This window comes from Gobius niger, assembly GCF_951799975.1.
Source record: "Gobius niger genome assembly, chromosome: 1".
Classification (NCBI taxonomy): domain Eukaryota; kingdom Metazoa; phylum Chordata; class Actinopteri; order Gobiiformes; family Gobiidae; genus Gobius; species Gobius niger.
The window spans coordinates 61,734,624-61,753,859 of record NC_136852.1 but is presented as its reverse complement, the minus strand read 5'-3'; the positions used below and the strand labels follow the sequence as shown (position 1 = coordinate 61,753,859).

The 19,236-nt window shown below is 38.6% G+C and overlaps 4 protein-coding genes across 5 annotated transcripts; 2 read left to right on the top strand and 2 right to left on the bottom strand.

Annotated features, from left to right (window-relative positions):
- Positions 1-239: 239 nt before the first annotated feature.
- LOC306976462 (uncharacterized protein) lies at positions 240-8,582 on the bottom strand (the record flags this gene model as incomplete). The annotated part of the gene is made up of 16 exons (XM_079574394.1): positions 240-334; positions 425-545; positions 1,020-1,158; positions 1,236-1,351; positions 1,440-1,544; positions 2,897-2,970; positions 3,073-3,186; positions 3,611-3,748; positions 3,813-3,881; positions 3,949-4,063; positions 4,129-4,266; positions 4,364-4,674; positions 4,866-5,091; positions 5,304-5,653; positions 6,086-6,424; positions 8,561-8,582. The coding sequence occupies 16 exons, from the start codon at positions 8,580-8,582 to the stop codon at positions 240-242; spliced, it is 2,472 nt and encodes an 823-aa protein (XP_079430520.1).
- Positions 8,583-9,285: 703 nt separating this feature from the next.
- On the top strand, positions 9,286-12,929 carry poli (polymerase (DNA directed) iota). 2 transcript variants are annotated; one of them, XM_079558697.1, is made up of 9 exons: positions 9,286-9,393; positions 9,485-9,649; positions 10,141-10,257; positions 10,390-10,626; positions 10,710-10,888; positions 10,956-11,047; positions 11,127-11,260; positions 11,399-11,607; positions 11,861-12,929. In XM_079558697.1, the coding sequence occupies exons 1-9, from the start codon at positions 9,357-9,359 to the stop codon at positions 12,506-12,508; spliced, it is 1,818 nt and encodes a 605-aa protein (XP_079414823.1). In that variant the 5' UTR covers positions 9,286-9,356; the 3' UTR covers positions 12,509-12,929. The 2 variants fall into 2 exon arrangements, with proteins under 2 accessions (XP_079414823.1, XP_079414822.1); XM_079558696.1 differs by having other exon boundaries at positions 10,141-10,278.
- Positions 12,930-12,946: 17 nt separating this feature from the next.
- LOC306964608 (ras-related protein Rab-27B-like) lies at positions 12,947-15,367 on the top strand. The gene is made up of 5 exons (XM_079558687.1): positions 12,947-13,633; positions 13,723-13,808; positions 13,899-14,002; positions 14,108-14,231; positions 14,825-15,367. The coding sequence occupies exons 1-5, from the start codon at positions 13,481-13,483 to the stop codon at positions 15,003-15,005; spliced, it is 648 nt and encodes a 215-aa protein (XP_079414813.1). The 5' UTR covers positions 12,947-13,480; the 3' UTR covers positions 15,006-15,367.
- Positions 15,368-15,373: 6 nt separating this feature from the next.
- LOC306964599 (alpha-N-acetylneuraminate alpha-2,8-sialyltransferase ST8SIA3-like) lies at positions 15,374-19,216 on the bottom strand. Its single transcript, XM_079558674.1, has 4 exons — positions 18,734-19,216; positions 18,238-18,360; positions 17,584-18,141; positions 15,374-17,496 (listed from the first exon to the last, which is right to left on the bottom strand). Exons 1-4 carry the CDS (start codon positions 18,886-18,888, stop codon positions 17,214-17,216), a joined length of 1,119 nt encoding a protein of 372 aa, XP_079414800.1. The 5' UTR covers positions 18,889-19,216; the 3' UTR covers positions 15,374-17,213.
- Between the last annotated feature and the right edge of the window lie 20 nt (positions 19,217-19,236).

The following is a 19,236-nucleotide window of genomic DNA, read 5'->3' as shown; positions in this document are numbered from 1 at the left end:
ATTATCAGCTGCTTATTGGACAAAATGACACTGAAAAACATCACTGAATAGTCTTTTACTTCTACAACACAAGTGTCAACTCAAGAGCATGTGACACTCATTTACATAAGCATTTATGGGGGAACTAAATTAAATCTAATGAAAACGTAATTTATCAACTTAAATAACAATTACAACCAAGTAATTAAACCAAGTCCCTCCATGTGAAATTTGAATTAAAGAAAAACTACATGTTTGCTTTAATGTGCTTTTTTCAGTTTTCCATCTTCTTTGGCCTTCCATAGCATAAGCTCCATGCAGGCAACAGCGTCTTCTGCAGTGTCATGGCCACACACTGTAACGAAGTAGAATGCAAGATTTATCAGTTTAAATGCATTTTAACAGGTTTGATTTAGAGCTTTTGGCAACATAAGTTAGGACCCACCACTCTCTTGGATGATCTTCCTAAGATATTCAGCAGTAAGGCTATGTAGTGAGAGTTTGTGGGGAGGGCCAAGGCGATGGGGGAAGACCACAGATGTGTCCACCACCATCCCATGTATCAACTAGTAAAAATAAATTTAATTTTTGGTTACAGTGACAGCGTGTAAAGACGTACTGCTTTCACAGTAAATAAAGAGATGAGATTTACACAAGATGTTAGTGACAACAAAAGTGCACAGAAATAAAACCATAGATCTCAATAAAGTGTCTGCCTTGTTAGAGGCTCAATTTGAAAAAATTGCCAGAACTTGCTTTACTTGCATAAAAAGAGCAAATAACAGTTCAGATGCATCTGTTCAGTCAGTAGACACTGAGAATTAATTTCTAACAAAAAGTTTTGAACAAATTCCAATACACAATATAGGGAGAACAAGGCAACACAATGACGTATGAAACACACAAAAAACAGAATGCCATAGAGTAACTTAAGATAAAACTGATTTTGAGTACCCTTAAAAGTGCTATTCAAATTGAACGTATACTTATAGTACATCACATGAAATTCTTTGGGACAAATCCATTTTGTTGATCTTCACCTTGAGAACACAGAGGTTTGTTTCCAAGCCATGCCCAATAAGAATGGTGTCAGCACTTAGGAAGCTCGATAAATTTTCTTGGACCTCTTTGAGGGAGTGGCAGTGTCCCTTCAGATCTTCCTCAGAGATTCCTGAAAACCTGTAGAAAATTTCATGCATAATGTATTTTTTTTTTGCTTTTACCTTCAGTACAATATTCAAGCTGCAGGAACATACCTTGTGTTATAGTCGATTACCTCATTGTTAGGTCTCACAAAGGTGTCGTAGACTATCTGAAGACTAGAGTTGACCACTGTCACTCGTGATAGCTCCAAACCATCAATGGTATAACACTATTTTGAAAATCACAAAAGCATTAATAAAACATGAATTAGGCCGCAGAAACTTGGATTCTATATGTGACTGGGTTAAAACACTCACCGTTTCACAGTCCACGGAGTAAAGTCCAGGACAGTTTGTGTCGGTGGGATCTCTAGGAGCAGTTGTTACAAATCCATCCATACTTAGGGAATTGCACACATGCAACTACCAAAATAGAAATAGAAAAGGTGAATTCAGACCGTTTTAAAGTTAACAGTTCATTAAAGCCACATTCCACAATATTGAGGATGCTGTATGTTACATCGCTGATGCAACTTAAAAGGTTGCACCAAAGTACCAGGCTATGCTCCTAATGATCAAGGCTTTAGTCACGCAATTTGTATTGAGTGATAAAAATGTATTTAAACCCGTTTTTGCCTACCCAGAGTCAAAGAAAGGCAAGCAACACTCATCTGTTTGCCTGTCTCATAGAAACAAAATAATCTCCAGATATTAAAAACTACATCTGAACTTCTAGTAGCACGGTTTGAAAGAGCCTCATACCATAAAAAAAAAAAAAATCACTACCAAAGGAACAGGAGTGCTTAGTCGTTTTGTCCATGTGAGAGAAGCTCAATGTTGCAGATCAATATGATTTAATATGTTAAATGTTTTAGATGTACAATAATATGACAGTATGTAAAAAAAAAAAAAGTGCTTTATTTCTCTATAGTAAAACAAAATGTTAGAGTTAGTCCTGAGTCCCTGCGCCGTTGTGGGCCAACCTGGCCAGCATGTTTTTGGAAGTAGGGGAAACCAGAGTACCGGGAGGAAATCTGGCTGGCAGCATTCAGTGATCCTCTGAAACGGTGCACCGCCTCATGGGTTTGTCCCCGTTTTAGAGTGTGGTGTCCTACACTGGTTAGCTCCTCTACCTCCTCCTTCCTCTTCTTCCTGCGCAGCTCCCTCCGCTCCCGCTGCCTCCTCTTGCTCTTTTTCGCATCTTGTGACACCTCCACTCTGCTGCAGGTGTGGGGGACTCTTGGTGCTTCTTCAGTGTTTCAGAAGAAAAAATCTGGATATGAGGCTAGTGTTTGTCGTTTGTTTACTTTAAAAAAAAAAGCTGTTTCCTTCATGGCCACAGCAAAAACATGTATTCATGTACACACATCTTTAATCTCTATTGTACACGTTTTTAGTGTTAGGGGAAACCGGAGTAACTGGTGGAAACCTATGCAGACACGGGGAGAACATGCAAACTCTACACTAACTGCTATGCTACCGTGCAGCCCATATTGATCTAAATCTTCATTCACATGTTCCAAGTGCAGCAGCAGCATCATCATCATCCACAAATCAAGACAGTTGCTTTACTGAATACCGGCAGCAGCAGCATCATGGACACAAACTGATGACGTCCCACCCTCAGTAAGTTTACGAATACTATCTGAGGAGTGCCGATTGTTCACAATAAAGACACCATTTCACTATTTTTTTAAGCAATTTATACTGTTTGCATTTAGTTAATTATAATAAAAAGACTGAAAGGTTATACATATGGTTATAAAACACAATACCTTGAACACTTGGCAACCAGGTGACCCCATGACTCCCTCACAGCAACTGTAGCGCGTCTCCACACCACCAGGCACTGGGAGGATATTAAGTGAAAAACATTATGGGGAATTCATTTTTCTGATAATCAATTACAGCTACAGCCTCAATGTGATAATTATTCATTTAAAGAGCCAACCTTTATTCTCAACCCCTCTTCCATAGTGATAAGTGCATTCCTCCTTTCGAGTGTGCTTTCCTGTTCGACTTACAGAGTATGTGGCACCACAGCGACAACAGAGTTTTCGAAGGGCTGTAATTAAACAAGGTTGCCAAATTTATATTTTAATTTAGGAGGTAATTTGTGCATAAAAATTAGTACAGTGTACTCCGTTCCAACAGCAGAACTGGAAGTTAGACGTCTGCTCCCTGGGGCCTTGAGCAAAGCATGAAAAAAAAAAAAAACATGGATAGTGCGCCATCTGGTGACTACTTATGAACCTAACAGATGAAAATACTGCAAGGACATCGGATAAAGGAGTTCCTTCTCTTTCTTGTTTAACGGCATAATTTTAATCCATGTTGGCTTGAAAAAGCTTAAAGTTACTGCAGCACGTACTGATCATGGTTTTGACACTCGATTTGACTTGCAGATCTTTGAAAATTCGTTGCCACGAAGGAAAACTCAACTGAGAACTTGCACAAGCTTGCCATGTAAATATTTTACTGTTACTTACGATCAGAGCTGCTTTTTTTGTCTGCAAAAATAATAGCACTTCCTGGTTTTTCTGGATTCTGGAAAGGAAAGCTGCCTTCAATCAGCATTTCATCTGTCAAAACGTAGTCCTTTAAACACTCATACAACAGCAAGACTCCTGCCAGAAAAGAATAAATAAGTATAATACAATAATATTCAAGTCTTCGAATTACCATAGTTACCTTCTCCATTCAGCAGACTTGGATTCAATGGGATATTTCCCTTTGTGTTTTGACTGGTTTGATGTTTGTCTGAAACATAATTTAGGTTTATTACAAGTGGGCCTTTGTGTTTGCTCTTGCTTTGAAAGATCCTCACCTTTAAGATCTCCACAACTTTGGTTCTTCAGCCTCTTCAACGCATTTACAGCAACACTCAGATATTTTAACTTGTTTGCACTTCGATTGTAGACAGTTCTTTCCTCTGCAAGAGCCTAATAGAAAGAAAAAAACTCTGAATTTTATTTCATCCAGGGTTTACATATATTTGTCAACTGACCTTCCCAAATGCTTCATTTATGTTAGCTGTGGTCTTGAGAAACTCTTCAGTAAACTTGTTCACATAACTCTGTCTGATGTCATGAGATACTTTGACAGTCTCACATTTCTGCTTCAGTTTACGTTTATTACCAACTGGCTGTATCCACAAATTATAATAATAATAATAATTAAAAAAACACAAGTTACAGGCAAGTTGCAAAAATTGAAGGTTGACATTTAGGTTAACAAAGTACCTTAACTACAGAAGCTTGAGGAGTAGAAATTGGGCTGGCATTTGTTGCAGAAGCTGCAGAGACAAGCTTCCGAGCCTGAGGACGAATAATCACAGGTTGTGTGGTGTGCATCTGTCGTGTTGCTGTAGATTGATGACAAGCCTGTTTCATTGTGATGGGGTTTGGTTTTGATGGAGTAATGGGGGTTAGTACTGAAGAAACTCGTCGGGCACTGTCGGACACTGAGAATGTTCCCTCTGGTAGGACCAAGTGCAGATTGTTGCCCACGTCGATCACTGTAGCTCCCAAAGGAATATAACTAATGCATGGTGCTGCACAGGATTTTTAGAAAAGTGACAAAAATTAAATGTCGTAGAGTCCAAACTAAGGAAAGATTTGAAGAATTTCCACATTTCCAAAACATTACATTGCACATAAAAATATGAGGGGAAAAAAACAAAACTACAACAAAAAGAATAGAAAGTTCTTAACATTAAAAACACTGAGGAAACCCCAAGCTTACCTGGCTTTGTTGGAATGGAACATGGAGTGGTTTGTGGAGGTTTGGCCTCCGACTGCCCCCCAATCAGGGCCTGCCCCGCCTTGATGGAAGAAGTCAACATGGAAGCTCTCTGCTCAACTTTGCGGACCTTGCACGGTGCAGGGGGCTGAGACTGAAAGTTTGAAGAAACTGGGGCACGGAGTGGCACAAGAACCTGGGGTTGTGGTCGAGCCTTGCCTGCCACCACCTGCCAACATATTTAAAAACTTATACCAAAGGTTTTGCAATTTTGATTTGAATTTACCTCTGGGACTTTGGTTTCATGAGCAACTCTCTTCTTTCCCGATAAAGCTTGTGGTTGCAAATTAATATAATTTTTTTCTGCATCTGCATTACTGACCTAATATTAAGACAAAAAAATTACTGCAAGGAAATATGTATATTAAAATGGCTACTTACCACCTCAGGTACGGCTTCATTAGACTTTTCCTCTCGGTTTTCCTCCATGAAGATCCTGTAACACTCCTCATCTGGGTCGCTCTCAGACATCTCCATATCTGAATAGTTCAGCTCATCAGAGCTAGAATCTAACACAATAACATCTTCCTTTTTTGAGTGCATTTGCTGATTGACCATTGCAGACTGTAGAAAAGTATTCTGTGTCCATTTTGCAGCTGACAAAACATCCTGAGGTTCACAAAGGCTGCCAACAAACACTAGTGGCTCTGGCTGCATTTTTCTTGGAGCATCAGCAGCAGTCATACTAGGAGCTTCCAGTTTCTGGGCCGGTTTCGTCAGTGTCTTGCCAACTGGGAGTACATTAGCAGAGGAGTTTTTGTCCAACAGAACCTTGCTCTGAATGTCACAGGGCTGTGCTGTATTTAGATTATTGTAATTTGACAAATGCTGAGTCATTTTTACAAAAATGTTTTCATCATTTGATATGAAATTACTACCAGTAGAATTACATTGTGATGATGTAAGCTTTACGCTGTCCATGCTTTCTTTTACAATTTCATTATGTCCATTTGCCAACTTAGTGGCAATATCATTAGGTAGATCATCTCTACCTGGTTTTGTTCCTTCAGTTTTGGGGGAGGGAGGAAGGTCAATGATTAGAACATCATCATTATCTTCATTTAAGTTGGGATGTTCCAGAGACAGTTTTTGAGATTGTGTATTCTTATGTGGCATCCTTTGATTGATGATTATTGATTGTTCTGAACCATGCCCAGTTTTACTTTTGTGTTGCCTTTTTGATGAGCAGTAAGAGCGCAGATCCGAAGAAAAATTGGAAAGAGGGTCATACTCCAAATCCGTCCTGGGCTTTGAGCTGTCAACTGTGTACTTCTTTGGTTGGGGGCGTGTTTCAGGGTAAGAGGTTTGTGAATAATAAGAATCTCGGACTACATTTTTACCAATCACGTCAGACTTGTAGCAGTAGTTGGTGGTCGCTGACGATTTAGTCTGGTAGTTTGACAGTCTTCTTTGTTCCTCCTCAACTTGGTGCTTCACACTTTCAATCTCCCTGTTTATCCGCTCAAGTTCTTGAAGGCATTGATCAGTGGCCTCTTCTGTCTCTAATGAACAAACAAAAATAGTGATGCATCATCATTGTCATCATTAATAATAATAATAATATCATTAATAATAAATAATGACACAGCAGTGGTGGAAGAAGTACTCAATATTCGTACTTAAAGCCACACCGCATAGGATTGTCACTTATAAATAAAATTTAAATACTAGCATTTATTTTACGATAGATAATTTCATTAGTGGAAAAAGACCTCATAAATGTACAAACAAACATGTGTTTTTTCTGGGAGCAGCTCAGCTCCCCTAAGAAATTTACAGAGAGAGGGTACGTCTCCAGCTCGTCTTCATGTAGATGTTGACTAAGGTCAGCAGAATTTGAGATTTAAATAGGTTAGGTCCTCATCCGAATCCGTTCTTTAGTTATTCACTGCAGTAATAGCATTTTCTGTGTTGAGCTGGTCAATAGGAGCATGTTTTGCACTGATGGCAACAGTATAGTCCAAAATGTCATGCAGTGTCCCTTTAAGTAAAAGTGCAGATACTGGACCAAAAATGTACTAAGTGAAAGGTAAAAGTATTTAAGAGTTTAATGTGCAGGATTTTAAATAAATCATTTGAATCAAACCAAGTAAACCACTAACTCAAAAACAGGAACTAAATGAGGTCTAAACCCGGACTAAACTAAAGGTTTAAAGGAGTAAACCACTAACAAACGAATATAAAGACAAAATATAGATACATCTTAGGTGAAACAACTGCAACCACCACGGCTCTGTACCAGTGTTAATTTTGACAACATATTTTAATTTAGTTTTAGTCTTTTGACGAAAATGTATTTCAATTTTAGTGGAGATTTAGTCCAAAAATTATCTTCGATTTTAGTATAAATTTAGTTGACTAAATTTAAGACAAATTTAGTCAACTTTGCATTTATTATAATCATATTTAATCAAGGTCGACTAAAATATCTGGACATTTTAGTCATAGTTTTAGTTTCATGAAAAACTTTTCATTTAGTTTTAGTCCAATTTTAGTCGTCAAAAATATCACTTTGAGTAAAATTAAGACTACATATTTTAGTCGACAAAATCAACACTAAATTCAAAAATAAAATAGTTTTACTTTTAGCCCTAACACTATCGCTCAAATTCAAAACACCATCACTAACGCCGGGTGATTTTTACCTGAGATAAGACACCCGTCACCTGATAAAAAGTACTTGTCATCCAAACATGACAATACATGACACATTCGAGTAGTGTTCTTTTATATTAAACTGTGTCATGTCTAATCAAATGAAAGAAAAGCATCATGGGGGAGGGGACCATATAAAAATGCTCCAAAATTACTGGAAAATGGAGGAATTTGTGAACAAAAAAAATCCTAAAAAATAAAATAAGATGGAAACTTGGTTTTTGGTCCACCCATTCCTAGGATATGTGAGACTTCTCTGGTGAAGGCTGCCGCAGGAGAGAGAAACACAATATGTCATATTTTGAATGGGTATAAATGACCAGCCGACTAAAATAACTATGTGTTCCTCACCTGCTGGGAGGCCAGAGACACCGACTCTGCGACAGGAGCAAAGCTGTAGTTGAAGTAGGTAAAATAAATGTGGCAGTCCTGAATGTCAACCTTGAAAGGGGGCAAGATTCCCTGATGAAATACACTAACCCTACCCTATCCTACCTTCTATATCACATGTGCCTGTAGGAAAAAGTGTGTTTTGGATTAGAAAAACTCCCATGGCATCAAAAATGTCCAAAACAATGCTGAAGCTACCCAGAGACCCATGACACTCAGACAAACGCAGCATCATGAAAAATCACATAAATGTATATATATACAGTGTTCTAGGGTTAACCCAATTTCAAAATGTAGTGGTGTAGAAAGCACAGATACAGGCTCTAAAATGTAGTGACGGAAAAGTGAATAGTAATCATCATAAAATGTACTTTAGTAAAATAAAAATCTACAATTTGTACTTTTACTTTTCAGTTTTGGCAAAGCACATTCACAGGCATTAAAATAAATTAAACAAAGCTGCTGAGTTAGCTCTACCAAAGCCTACAACGCTAATGTTGCTAATGGGTGCAACATGGATCTATTAAAAGCAGCATAATTAGCAGAAAAACTAACTTGTCCGGTTCAACGTCGACTTGTCCGGTGGCTCTCGCCTGTCCAGTCCTTCAGTCCCATGTTTGAACACACAGTGAGGCCGTTCACAGAGCTGGACTTCGAATAAATAACAATTCAGTTGTGTCAAGAGGCCACTTGAGGGGAACATTAGTAAAATTCCAATTACTGGCTAAGCGAAAGGTAAAAGCTTTCTCTGGAGGGAGCTGAAAAGAATCCATTTAAAGCCGACTAACAGGTGTGTTAAATTGCTCGTTAGTGACATCAGCTGTTCTTTGCACATATATGTTCCAAGTTTGTGAAGAAATGTTATAGTACCTGATATTTTATTTGAAAATGATGAGTGATGCTATTATTTATTACTAATACGCTGTTTAAAGTACGGCAAAAGGTCTCTTTATAGCCCGATAGAGGGCAGCATAGGCGCCACCTGTCCGGATATATTTCCGAAAAACGACGAAGAAGAAGAAAGGGAAAAAAAGCAGCCTGCACATCTGCTACGATCTGCTACACATGATTGTTATGTCATGTGAAATGATTTTTAAACATATTTCAAGGGCTTCTTCTTTTTGGTGTCATACACGACTGCTTGTTGTGCAAACATGGAAATAAGTGAGGGGGAGGAGGAGGACGATACCGAATGGAAAAGTTTAGTTTCAAGGAGCCCCGTTGCTTCTTCTTCTTCAGGTAAAAAATAGAAAATTATAAACTAAGCGTGTGTATGCTGTATGTCGTCCATGAATGATGTCAGTTTCTCATTGCAACAACACGTCTTTTGCAGCGCCTCGAAAAGTCATTCTGCATTTCGACTTGGATTGCTTCTATGCTCAAGTAGAAATGATCAGAAACCCAGCATTAAGAAATGTGCCTCTAGGTAAAAAATACTTAACCAACCCACAGAATTGTTTCTTTTAAATAAGCATACATCAATTAATCATAAATGTAATATCCTTTGACTTTTGTAGGTGTGCAGCAAAAGTACATCATAGTAACTTGTAATTATGTGGCAAGAGAGCGTGGTGTCACAAAGCTGATGTCTGTCACTGATGCCAAAGAAAAATGTCCTGATCTGGTTCTGGTGAAAGGAGAAGACTTGACACACTATAGAGAAATGTCCTACAAGTTAACAGGTGAGCACAAGCTTAGCTCAATTATTCTTTTAGTTTTTAAGTGTATTTCGCTGAGAGAAACTATATGTTGCATCCATATTAGACCTTGAAGTTTGAAAAAAAAAAAAAAAAAAGGAAAATCATACCTTTTATTGGAGCCTTTTGCAGTGTTAATGATCTCGGTCTCATGCTGAAACTGTGGACCATGAACCGCCTCATATCATAAAGACAGTTTGTTCATGAAATCAAAAGTTTGATTCTAAAGGCAACTCCCAGAACAGAGACTGAACAAACTTTAGTTGTTATGTCTGTTCTCTGCATTCCCAAAAGGTCAAAGTGACTCTGAAAGGGGGGGGGTGTACTTTTGCTTATCAGAAGAGCTGTAATAATTTATAATGTCCATATATTAATGCATTGTATTTAAATAAAGAAAAGAAATGTTTAACAGTTATTGGATCTATGATTTTTGTGTGTGGTTTTAAAACATTGTTTTCACATTTATCCTCAACCAGAACTGCTTATTTCATTTTGTCCATTGGTTGAGAGACTTGGATTCGACGAGAACTTCATGGACATCTCTGAGATTGTGGAAAGACGGCTTCAACAATCTGAAACCTGTTCATTTAAAGGTCATGTCTATAATAACGCCTGTATGTATATTTTAATATGACATTACTCAGTTGGCTTTTATATAATTTGCATACATATACATACATAACATACATTTCCTGTTAACTTAAACTTTTTATTTTATTTCTTAGTTTCAGAAGACAAAGCGAGGATCTACCCATGGCTGGCTATGGGTTCTCAAGTTGCAGCGGAGTTGAGGGAAACCATCCACAGCAAACTTGGCCTCACCGGGTGTGCAGGAATTGCAACAAATAAACTTCTTGCAAAACTTGTGTCTGGCACCTTCAAACCGAACCAACAAACCACTCTGTTGTCAGAAGATGTAAGCAACCTCATGGGCAGCTTGGACAGTCTACGTAAAATTCCAGGTACAACTGTGTGGCCTAAAACTGCAAACGGCCAAAATTTACAGGGCTGCAGTCTTTCTAAATCGATTAGCATGTCTTCTCAGGTATAGGGCATCAAACAGCTACAAGACTTCAAGCCCTGGGAATGACGAGCTTAAACGACTTGGAGCTTTTCCCATTGGACATTTTGGCGGGAGAGTTTGGAGAGCCTAGTGCAAGGCGACTGAAGAGTCTTGCCATTGGCATTGATGACTCCAATGTAAATCCTACTGGGGCACCACAGGTGTGGAACTGATAATTAAAACAACAGGCTTTTTGTGATGGTTAATGTATTTCTGTGTATGTTTTAGTCACTTAGTGACGAAGACTCATTCAAGAAAATGTCATCAACTAAAGATGTTGCTGAAAAGATTGAAGAACTATTGTCAAGTCTAGTTGAGAGGTTTGTCATTTCTTCCTATTTCGACATCTTCAATCATTATGTGCATCCTTATTGTAATGCTCCGTCTTGATAAAATTAGGATGCACAAAGATGGAAGGCAGCCACACACGTTCCGTCTAACAATACGTAGATACTCCATAACCAACAAATGGTTCAGTCGAGAGAGTCGACAATGTGCTATCCCAAGCCACATTGGTCAAAAAATTGTTGTTGGTAATGTATCTTTGAAACTCAATTAAACATTTAAGTTCTGAGTAACATCAAAATATGTGGCTTTATTAAACACGTGTTAAACAATATGATGTTTGGTATCACAATACTGTAGTCTGATTCTTGTGGCTTTTGTTTTAGGCAGCTGTGATGATTCTGTGGTTCAACTGAAACCCTTAGCCAAGAAGCTCTTTCACAAGATGGTGGACACCAGCAAAGCTTTCCACCTTACTCTCATCAATGTCTGCTTTAGTAATCTGCGAGACAGACCTGGAAAGCCCTCCTTAATGTCTTTCTTCGCATCTAGGCCATCGCCAAGAAAGACTAAACCATGCACATCACAGGGTCAGGTGAATCCACTTTTGTGATTGCCTCTTTTGACAAATACACATTTTGTGTGACAGATAGTTCCCTTAAAGATAAGATAAGGCATGCTCTTTATTTGTTTTTGATATACTATATGAAGATAAAGGTTCATATCTCCCTGTTCTCGGTCAAGAGATGAAAGAAGATACCCACATATTGTTAGCACTGTGTGATAACAATATTATCACACAGTGCTTTATAATAAAGTCTAAAAATGACATGTTCTCTTGTCTTTAGAGTGTTTCGGATTCCGGTGGAGGAAGTTGCCTGATGGATGAATCCAACCCACACGTTTCAATGGAACAACAAATCTCCAAGGACGGAGTCACAAAAAGGCCTGACGATTTACAACCAGTTAGGCGTGATCTTGCTAGAATGGAAAACTTTTTCAGCGTAGACTGTGGGCCTATAGGTCACACCCCTTTGTCAAATCAGCAAGAATCAAGTGATCTTGAGAAAAGTCACTTGCCCCCTAATGTTGATCCAGAAGTGTTTAAATGTCTTCCTGGAGAAATCCAGAAGGAACTATTGTCTTTTGACTTACCTAATCCTGCCATTTACACATCTACAAGCTCACAACATGAATTGTATTCATCCTCTGTAAATTCCACAAGGCCCTCGGTTTCTGGAAATCTCAAAACAGAAAATTGCTTGTTACCTGGTTCATCTCATGGGACATATCCTGGAAATGTGGACCCAACCGTGTTTGTGGAACTCCCACCCGAAGTTCAAAAAGAGTTAATGTCTGAATGGAGGAAAGATAAACCCATTTTAAAAGCACCCTCCTCAAAGAAACCCACCAAGAACTTGCCTGGCAAAGACAAAAAGGCTAAAGGGAAAGGTTGCCAATCAAACAGTCTGTTAAACTATTTCAAACCTCACTAGAGTAAGCTTTCTTTGTTTGTTTTGTTTTTTTTCTTCAAGTTCTTGTTGCTAATTTGTACATTATTACATGTATATACTTGGAGTTAAACAGAGTATTTTAAGTTGCAATATTATTTTGTAGAGCCTCTGGAAATAAAGTCCAGTCTTTGGTTTGAAGAAGGGAGAATCCTTTTTTCCACTAAATGAGTGAACTGTATTGTTCACTCATCTAGTTACAATCCAGCCATTCACAGCATTAGAGGTCACAAGAAATTCCACTAAACTCAAGGCCTGTAAACAAAGTGCACAGTCTTTGCTTCTCACTGGATTAGCTGCAAAAAGGAGAGACAGTCCAGCAAACTTCCCCACTCAAAACGGCACACACTGGATGGATGTGTTTGCAAAAGGCTCACATGTAAGATTTATTTTTAGTCCCAATTGTTATTTTTTGCTACAAACAAACATTCACCTGGAACTATTTTAAAAGGAACTGAAGATGCATAAGCTACTAATAACCTCTTAATTTCAGAATGCCATTTTGGAAACCTTATTGAAAGACTGAAAAATGTCTTTCCTAGAACAACAGCGTCACATCATCAGGAGTTAGTTTCAACCAAAGCGGTGTCTTGAGCGGCATCATGCACTGTTCAATTACTTGCATAAAGCTCTTCAAGTTATTAAAGGAGTTCTGTCTCAGGCTGTTTTCTCACTCTGGAAGTCAGAAAAGTCTAGAGAGGCATTTGACCGCTCATGTGGAATCCAGCTTAAGTCATGTGCTAGTCTCTCTCCCCGATCAGCACCAAAGACTGAAGTTTGATGTTTACCTCAGGCGTTATGACGGTCCGCTAACCCGGGAGTGAAAGTTGTCTGGAACTCTTATTGACTGTCTTTTTTTGTTACTTTTTTTTTGTCTTGTGCATGGCCAAATTATACATAACATCGATCTTGCTTTGTGCTGCGAGCGTTACACAAGATTGAGCACCCAAAGGAACTATGGCTGATTGGGACTATGACTATCTGATCAAGCTCCTTGCACTTGGGGACTCTGGAGTTGGAAAGACCACCTTTCTCTACAGGTACACTGACGGCAAGTTCAACCGCAAGTTTACTACTACAGTAGGAATTGATTTCCGGGAAAAGAGAGTGGTGAGTTACATCCAATTCTTTTATCTTTTGTAAACATTAAAATAATGATCATTAACACAATTGCAACATGCTATGGAATGTTTTTGTAGATGTACACTGGTAAAGGATCTAATGGCACAAGTGAAAGAAATTTTAAGGTTCATCTTCAGCTTTGGGACACTGCAGGACAGGAAAGGTGTGATTAACTATTTGAAAATCTATTTTTAGCTAATAATTAGTTCTTCTGTGGCTACATCTTACACACTGAAAATATTCTAATCTACAGATTTCGCAGCCTCACCACAGCGTTTTTTAGAGATGCAATGGGCTTCTTGCTGATGTTTGATTTAACTAACCAGCAAAGTTTTCTCAATGTCAGAAACTGGATGAGTAAGTGTTGTTTGAAAACATAAAAACCTAATGCCCTTTAAGTAGTGTTAACAGTGTTAACATATCTAATTGTAGTACCTGGATCTAAAAGATTCTCTGATTCAGGTCAACTTCAGGCCAATGCATACTGTGACAGTCCAGATATAGTGCTGGTGGGAACCAAAGCTGACCTCCGTGACATGAGAAATGTCCACACCAAGCAGGCCAGGGATCTGGCAGACAGATACAGGTGAGCTGCTATGCAGGACATTTACATATAGACATATGGGTACATGCCCAATTTGGAGTAAAGCAATGCCTTCCTTCAGAATCACTCAAGGTTATAATTCACTGTTTGTGCTCACACTTCATTGTTAAACACAGGGTGGTGCTATTGAGCTGAACATGGAACACAGGTTTCAGGTCAAAATCCAAATCAGGCCAAATCTATTGTTTACTTAAAGGCACACTGCGTAACATTTTGGACTATACCAATGCCATCAACACAAAACATGTTCCCAATGAGCAGCTCGAATGGAATGGATTTGGATGAGAACCTAAACTATATAAAATCTCAAACTTTAGTCACATCTCCATGGAGACGAGCTGGAGACGTACCCACTCCCGGTAAAGATACAGTCATGTCTTAGAGAGGTGAGCTGCTCACAGCAAAGGCTCATGTTTGTTTGTACATTTGAGGTATTTTTCAACAATGAAAATATCATCAAAATAATTTTTGAATTTGAATATTATTTATTGGATACAATTTTACGTGGTGTGGCTTTAAGTATAATTGCTGCTATGTTTTTTTTTTTGGTAAAACACATTTGTCTTTCCCTTCAGTATTCCATATTTCGAGACGAGTGCAGTGACTGGTGCTGATGTGGACAATGCCGTGATGACTCTTTTGGAGCTTGTTATGAAGCGGATGGAGCAGAGCAGTGGTCACGCCTCAGAGCCAAACGGCAGTCCTGCATCAAGTCATGAAGTGGAGGAAGCTGTAGTGACAAGGAAGTGCTGTTGAATGTTTGCAGACTAATTCTAAATGTGATGGTTCGACTGAGTAAAAAAAGAAAAGAGAAAAAACCCCAGAAGAAAATATGAATTTATTCTTACATTATGTCATAAATACAGGCACATAACGTACATTATGGAGTATATTAAAAACATCTAGGATTACAAGTATGTCATGAAAGATGATATCAATCCCCCGTCATAGCACTTTCATATAACTCTGAACATAAGCAGCCACCAGTTTTGTATTCTGGAACAAGCCTGACATGCAGATTGACCAAAGTACAATTGTTGTTCAAAATAAACATGAAAAATTACATTTAAACACGTTGCACAATATATTCAGAACAAATTTCACATTCATGAAGTAAAAAATAAAGAAAAAAAAGCAAAATATCCTATGCAATCAAAATTGGTCAATTGTAAATTATCATTCACATAGTAATACATACAATCTGACTTGTTGTTTTACATATTTATAAAAGTGCCAAAAATGTTTTTTTCCCAGCTCATGAACACAAGATCTTTGGTGCCCTGCACATACTATAGAACTATTGGTTAATGCGTAAGTAAAACAAAAGTGGCTAAAGCTACTCTCTTGAAGAGAAAGCACACAAAGTGGTGAATGTCCCCACGGTGAACTGATTACCTTAAGCTACATATGAATGGCAGTGCTCTGACAAATGAGTTTGATTTGTATTTTTGAGCACGTGTTGGGAAGTCATAAGACAGTCATGAGGCCAGTTTTCACTGTTAATCTGCCAGCACTCTGGTACCAAGTGTTCTTTATAAGTTGACTTCAGATATAAAAATAAAGGTTTTATTTGTTGGTAAGACAAAAAATCTGTAGAAGTTTGGTCCCTTGTGGATTATAGCCAAAATGTAATTTTACAAAGTCAAATAACCGTTTCATTTGTTCTAACTTTTTTTTTTGTAAAAGCAAAACAAAAGGTATCTGTTAGTGTCTCTCATGCATACAATATCACTTAGATAAATCGTGCTTACAAGATGCCATAAGTTGCATAACATTAATTCAAATCACAGCTTATGCCACATGGCCTTTTCCGCAAAATGCAATAAATTAAGAAGTATATAAACTTTATCTTGATAAGTAGAGAATAGAAATTACCATAGTCTGTCAAAATTTGTTTCTCTCCTTGGAACACATACTTGGTTGAACTAGCTATTCATTTAGTAAAACAATTAATTAGCACTTGTGACATTTGAGGAACTTTACTTGATAACAATCTTTTTATCTGTAGGTGGTAGTTTCACGTGTGACAAAATGAATCATACAAAATACCAATAATGTTAACCACTTTCATGGCAACTATAAAAAATAAAAAAAATCAGCAAAACTCAGCAGTGTCAGAGCAATAGACCTTCCGGCTTTGGAGGGCACTGGAAATGAGCAAGGTGAATTATTCTTCCAAACAGGCCACTTAAGGTGGTTTGTATTGAGTAAAAGGGTGCTGTGTTTGATTTTTGCAAATACTAAGTGATTGGCTAGTACAACCTAGATTTAGTAAACATGCTTTTTAAGAGCTGTACCTTTAGTATCCATCTAACTCAAGACTCCAAATCTGATCACAAAGACCTATCCACAAAACTTCAGTTGTATGGCTTGTTTTGGAATGTTTATCCCAAATTTGTTTGTGTATATATACATATATAAACTCTTTTACCTAACCGTTCCACTCTTTAGAGAATAAAGCACACAAGAGTAGAGTGCATCTTGTAAACAAAATCATCTTCCAGAGGAGTGCAGATTGTCTGACATCTTGTGAGTTAAAGGACTAAACAACAAAGAAAATCTGAGAGTTGAGGCATTGAATACAAAAACACTGATCCAACACCTTCCCTGAGATAAGGCAGTGATTTCAGTGTACAGAATCATGACTGTGTTAAATCAGTATGAACATGGACAACAAACCTTCCTAAACCTACAGCAGAAAAAAACCCCAAAAAAAACAGTCACATTTGTGTCTGCTCCCTGGCATTCCCATTCACTCTGACTTTTTCCAGTCTGATTTACATCCTTAATGATCTGAACACAATCATGTAAAATAACAGTATGGTGCAAATGTGTGTTTGTAAAGAAGGTGTCAGAATTGCTTAAACACTGATCATGCATTAATATCAACAACAGAAGTTCAAAGTGGGTTGGTGTATGTCTCTGGAGTTGACCCCATAGCGCTACTTTTTATTATTATTACTCTTATGAGCAGTGCGTTAGACTCAGTTTGATCACACCTTCTCTGTGGAGTTTATAGAGCAGCTTAAACTCAGTGGGTAGCTGGTGGGTTTCTTGCCACTTGGTAGTAAATTTGGTCCCTTTTTTGTCATAATAGTGATAAGGCAAGTCCTTGCCAGTGTTGGGGTCCCAGCCAAAGGGCCAAAAGCCATAGAGGTGGATCTCATCACACACGGCGGAGGCGAGAGTGTACATAAGGATCCCTGTGCTGAGCCGTTTGGGTGATAGATTTTTTGTCTTCCAATATCTGTAAGGCAAACAGGTATTTGATCAATTAATAATACAAATAACTATCCTTGGATTAAACAAAAAACATTTTAAAAAAAATACTTACTTATTTACATCATGCATGATATTCCCTGGCCATGCTAATTTCACCTTCAGCTGACCCAGGTGCTCCACGAAAAAGTCCACCAGAGTCCTCGTTACAGTGGCTGAGGTATGCAGAAAGAAAGCTGGTATCCAAAGAATGGCTCCTTCCAATTTCTTCAGGTTAAGGAAAAAGTTATTCCTGTCCTGGATAGTTAGCAGGTTATTGTAGTACCTCTCCAGGATACTAGGGTTAAAGGTGGTTAAGTTGGTCTTTTTGCCCACATCTTTGTAGTAAATCTCAGTTGGGGCAAAGTTGCAGCGAAAAACAAAGTCAGCTTGGTCAATTTCTGGGCCACATTGGCTACCCGTCAGGATGCCGCTGTTCCCCACCACAGCACACACACTGTAGTGCTTGTTAAGTATAGGGGAAGTGTCAGGAAGCAGAGATTTGAAGTTGTTGCTTATGGAGAAGACGTACTTGTGGCTTGAGTAGTCAAAGTGCATCAGCTGGCCCACACGCACACTGTCCTTTGTCAGGCTGAAGTTGGTGGGAATGTCAATGTAGGTAAAGATGTCTTTCCTGAAGTAGATAATGAGACATTTTAGCAAACACATCAGGATAAGTTTTGACTGAGTGATGACATTTATTTATTTTTATCTGTGATTAATGGCATACCTCTGCTTGTAAAAGGCAGTCTTGTTAAACTTCCATTTGTATGGTTTACCTTGGAGTTCTTCATTCAGGGCATTAGTTAGTGGGATAAACGAAGGATCCAGAAAATTCATGGCAAACTGAGATCTGAAACAGGAGAAAGGTGTTACTGAAATGATTTTATCTGGCAGAGGCAGCCTATGGGCCTATGTATAAACACAAACACCTCCACTAAAGCAAACCTCCAGATGTAGGCTACAGTGCGTGTATGTGTCCAGTAACCATGAGAATAAATCTCAGATCATTGCGCTTGTTGGGCCTATAGGTAAGTGTCAAGGAACGATGAATAACCTACGTGGTATCAGCACCTTGGACAGTTACGCCTTTTAATTGACAACGCTTTTGCCATGCAGCAACATTATTCAGATGTATGGCTTAGATCGTGCGCACTCAACATTTTTCTGTTCTGGCTGCATCACTAAGCACAGGCCTAAGTGAAAACTGCTTAAATACAACTCACCTAAATCCCGCATGAAACATAATCCTTGGTCCTCCCATGTATTTGGAGGATGCGAATAGGTTGTCTTTTCTTAGTGACACATAACTGATGAGGGACAGAATGAGCACTGCGACGCATAGAATAACCAAACCCAGGGCTTTGGCGATGCGGACCATCTTGCAGTTTTCATTCCTTGTTTACAGCTGAATCAAAACGTTGGTTATCCGGGCTGCACACGTAGGAGCTCTGAGCCACACACAATATAGCGAACGCACGCAAAGGTTTATATCTATACATGGGTCTAAAACACGGATGGCTCCTGAATGTGAGCCGCTTAATTGTTTTCGACGCCGCGTCTCTGTCCACTCTCATTCCTGCCCAGCCCAAGCTGCTGCGACTTGACTGCAGCAACTCCCTTCAGGCGGCCTCTCTTATAAAGGAAATGGTCCAAGCGCGTCTCTGCGCATCAGCTAAGTGCATCTACTCTCAATCGGGGATCAGGGAACAAAGAGGTCCTTGTTTAA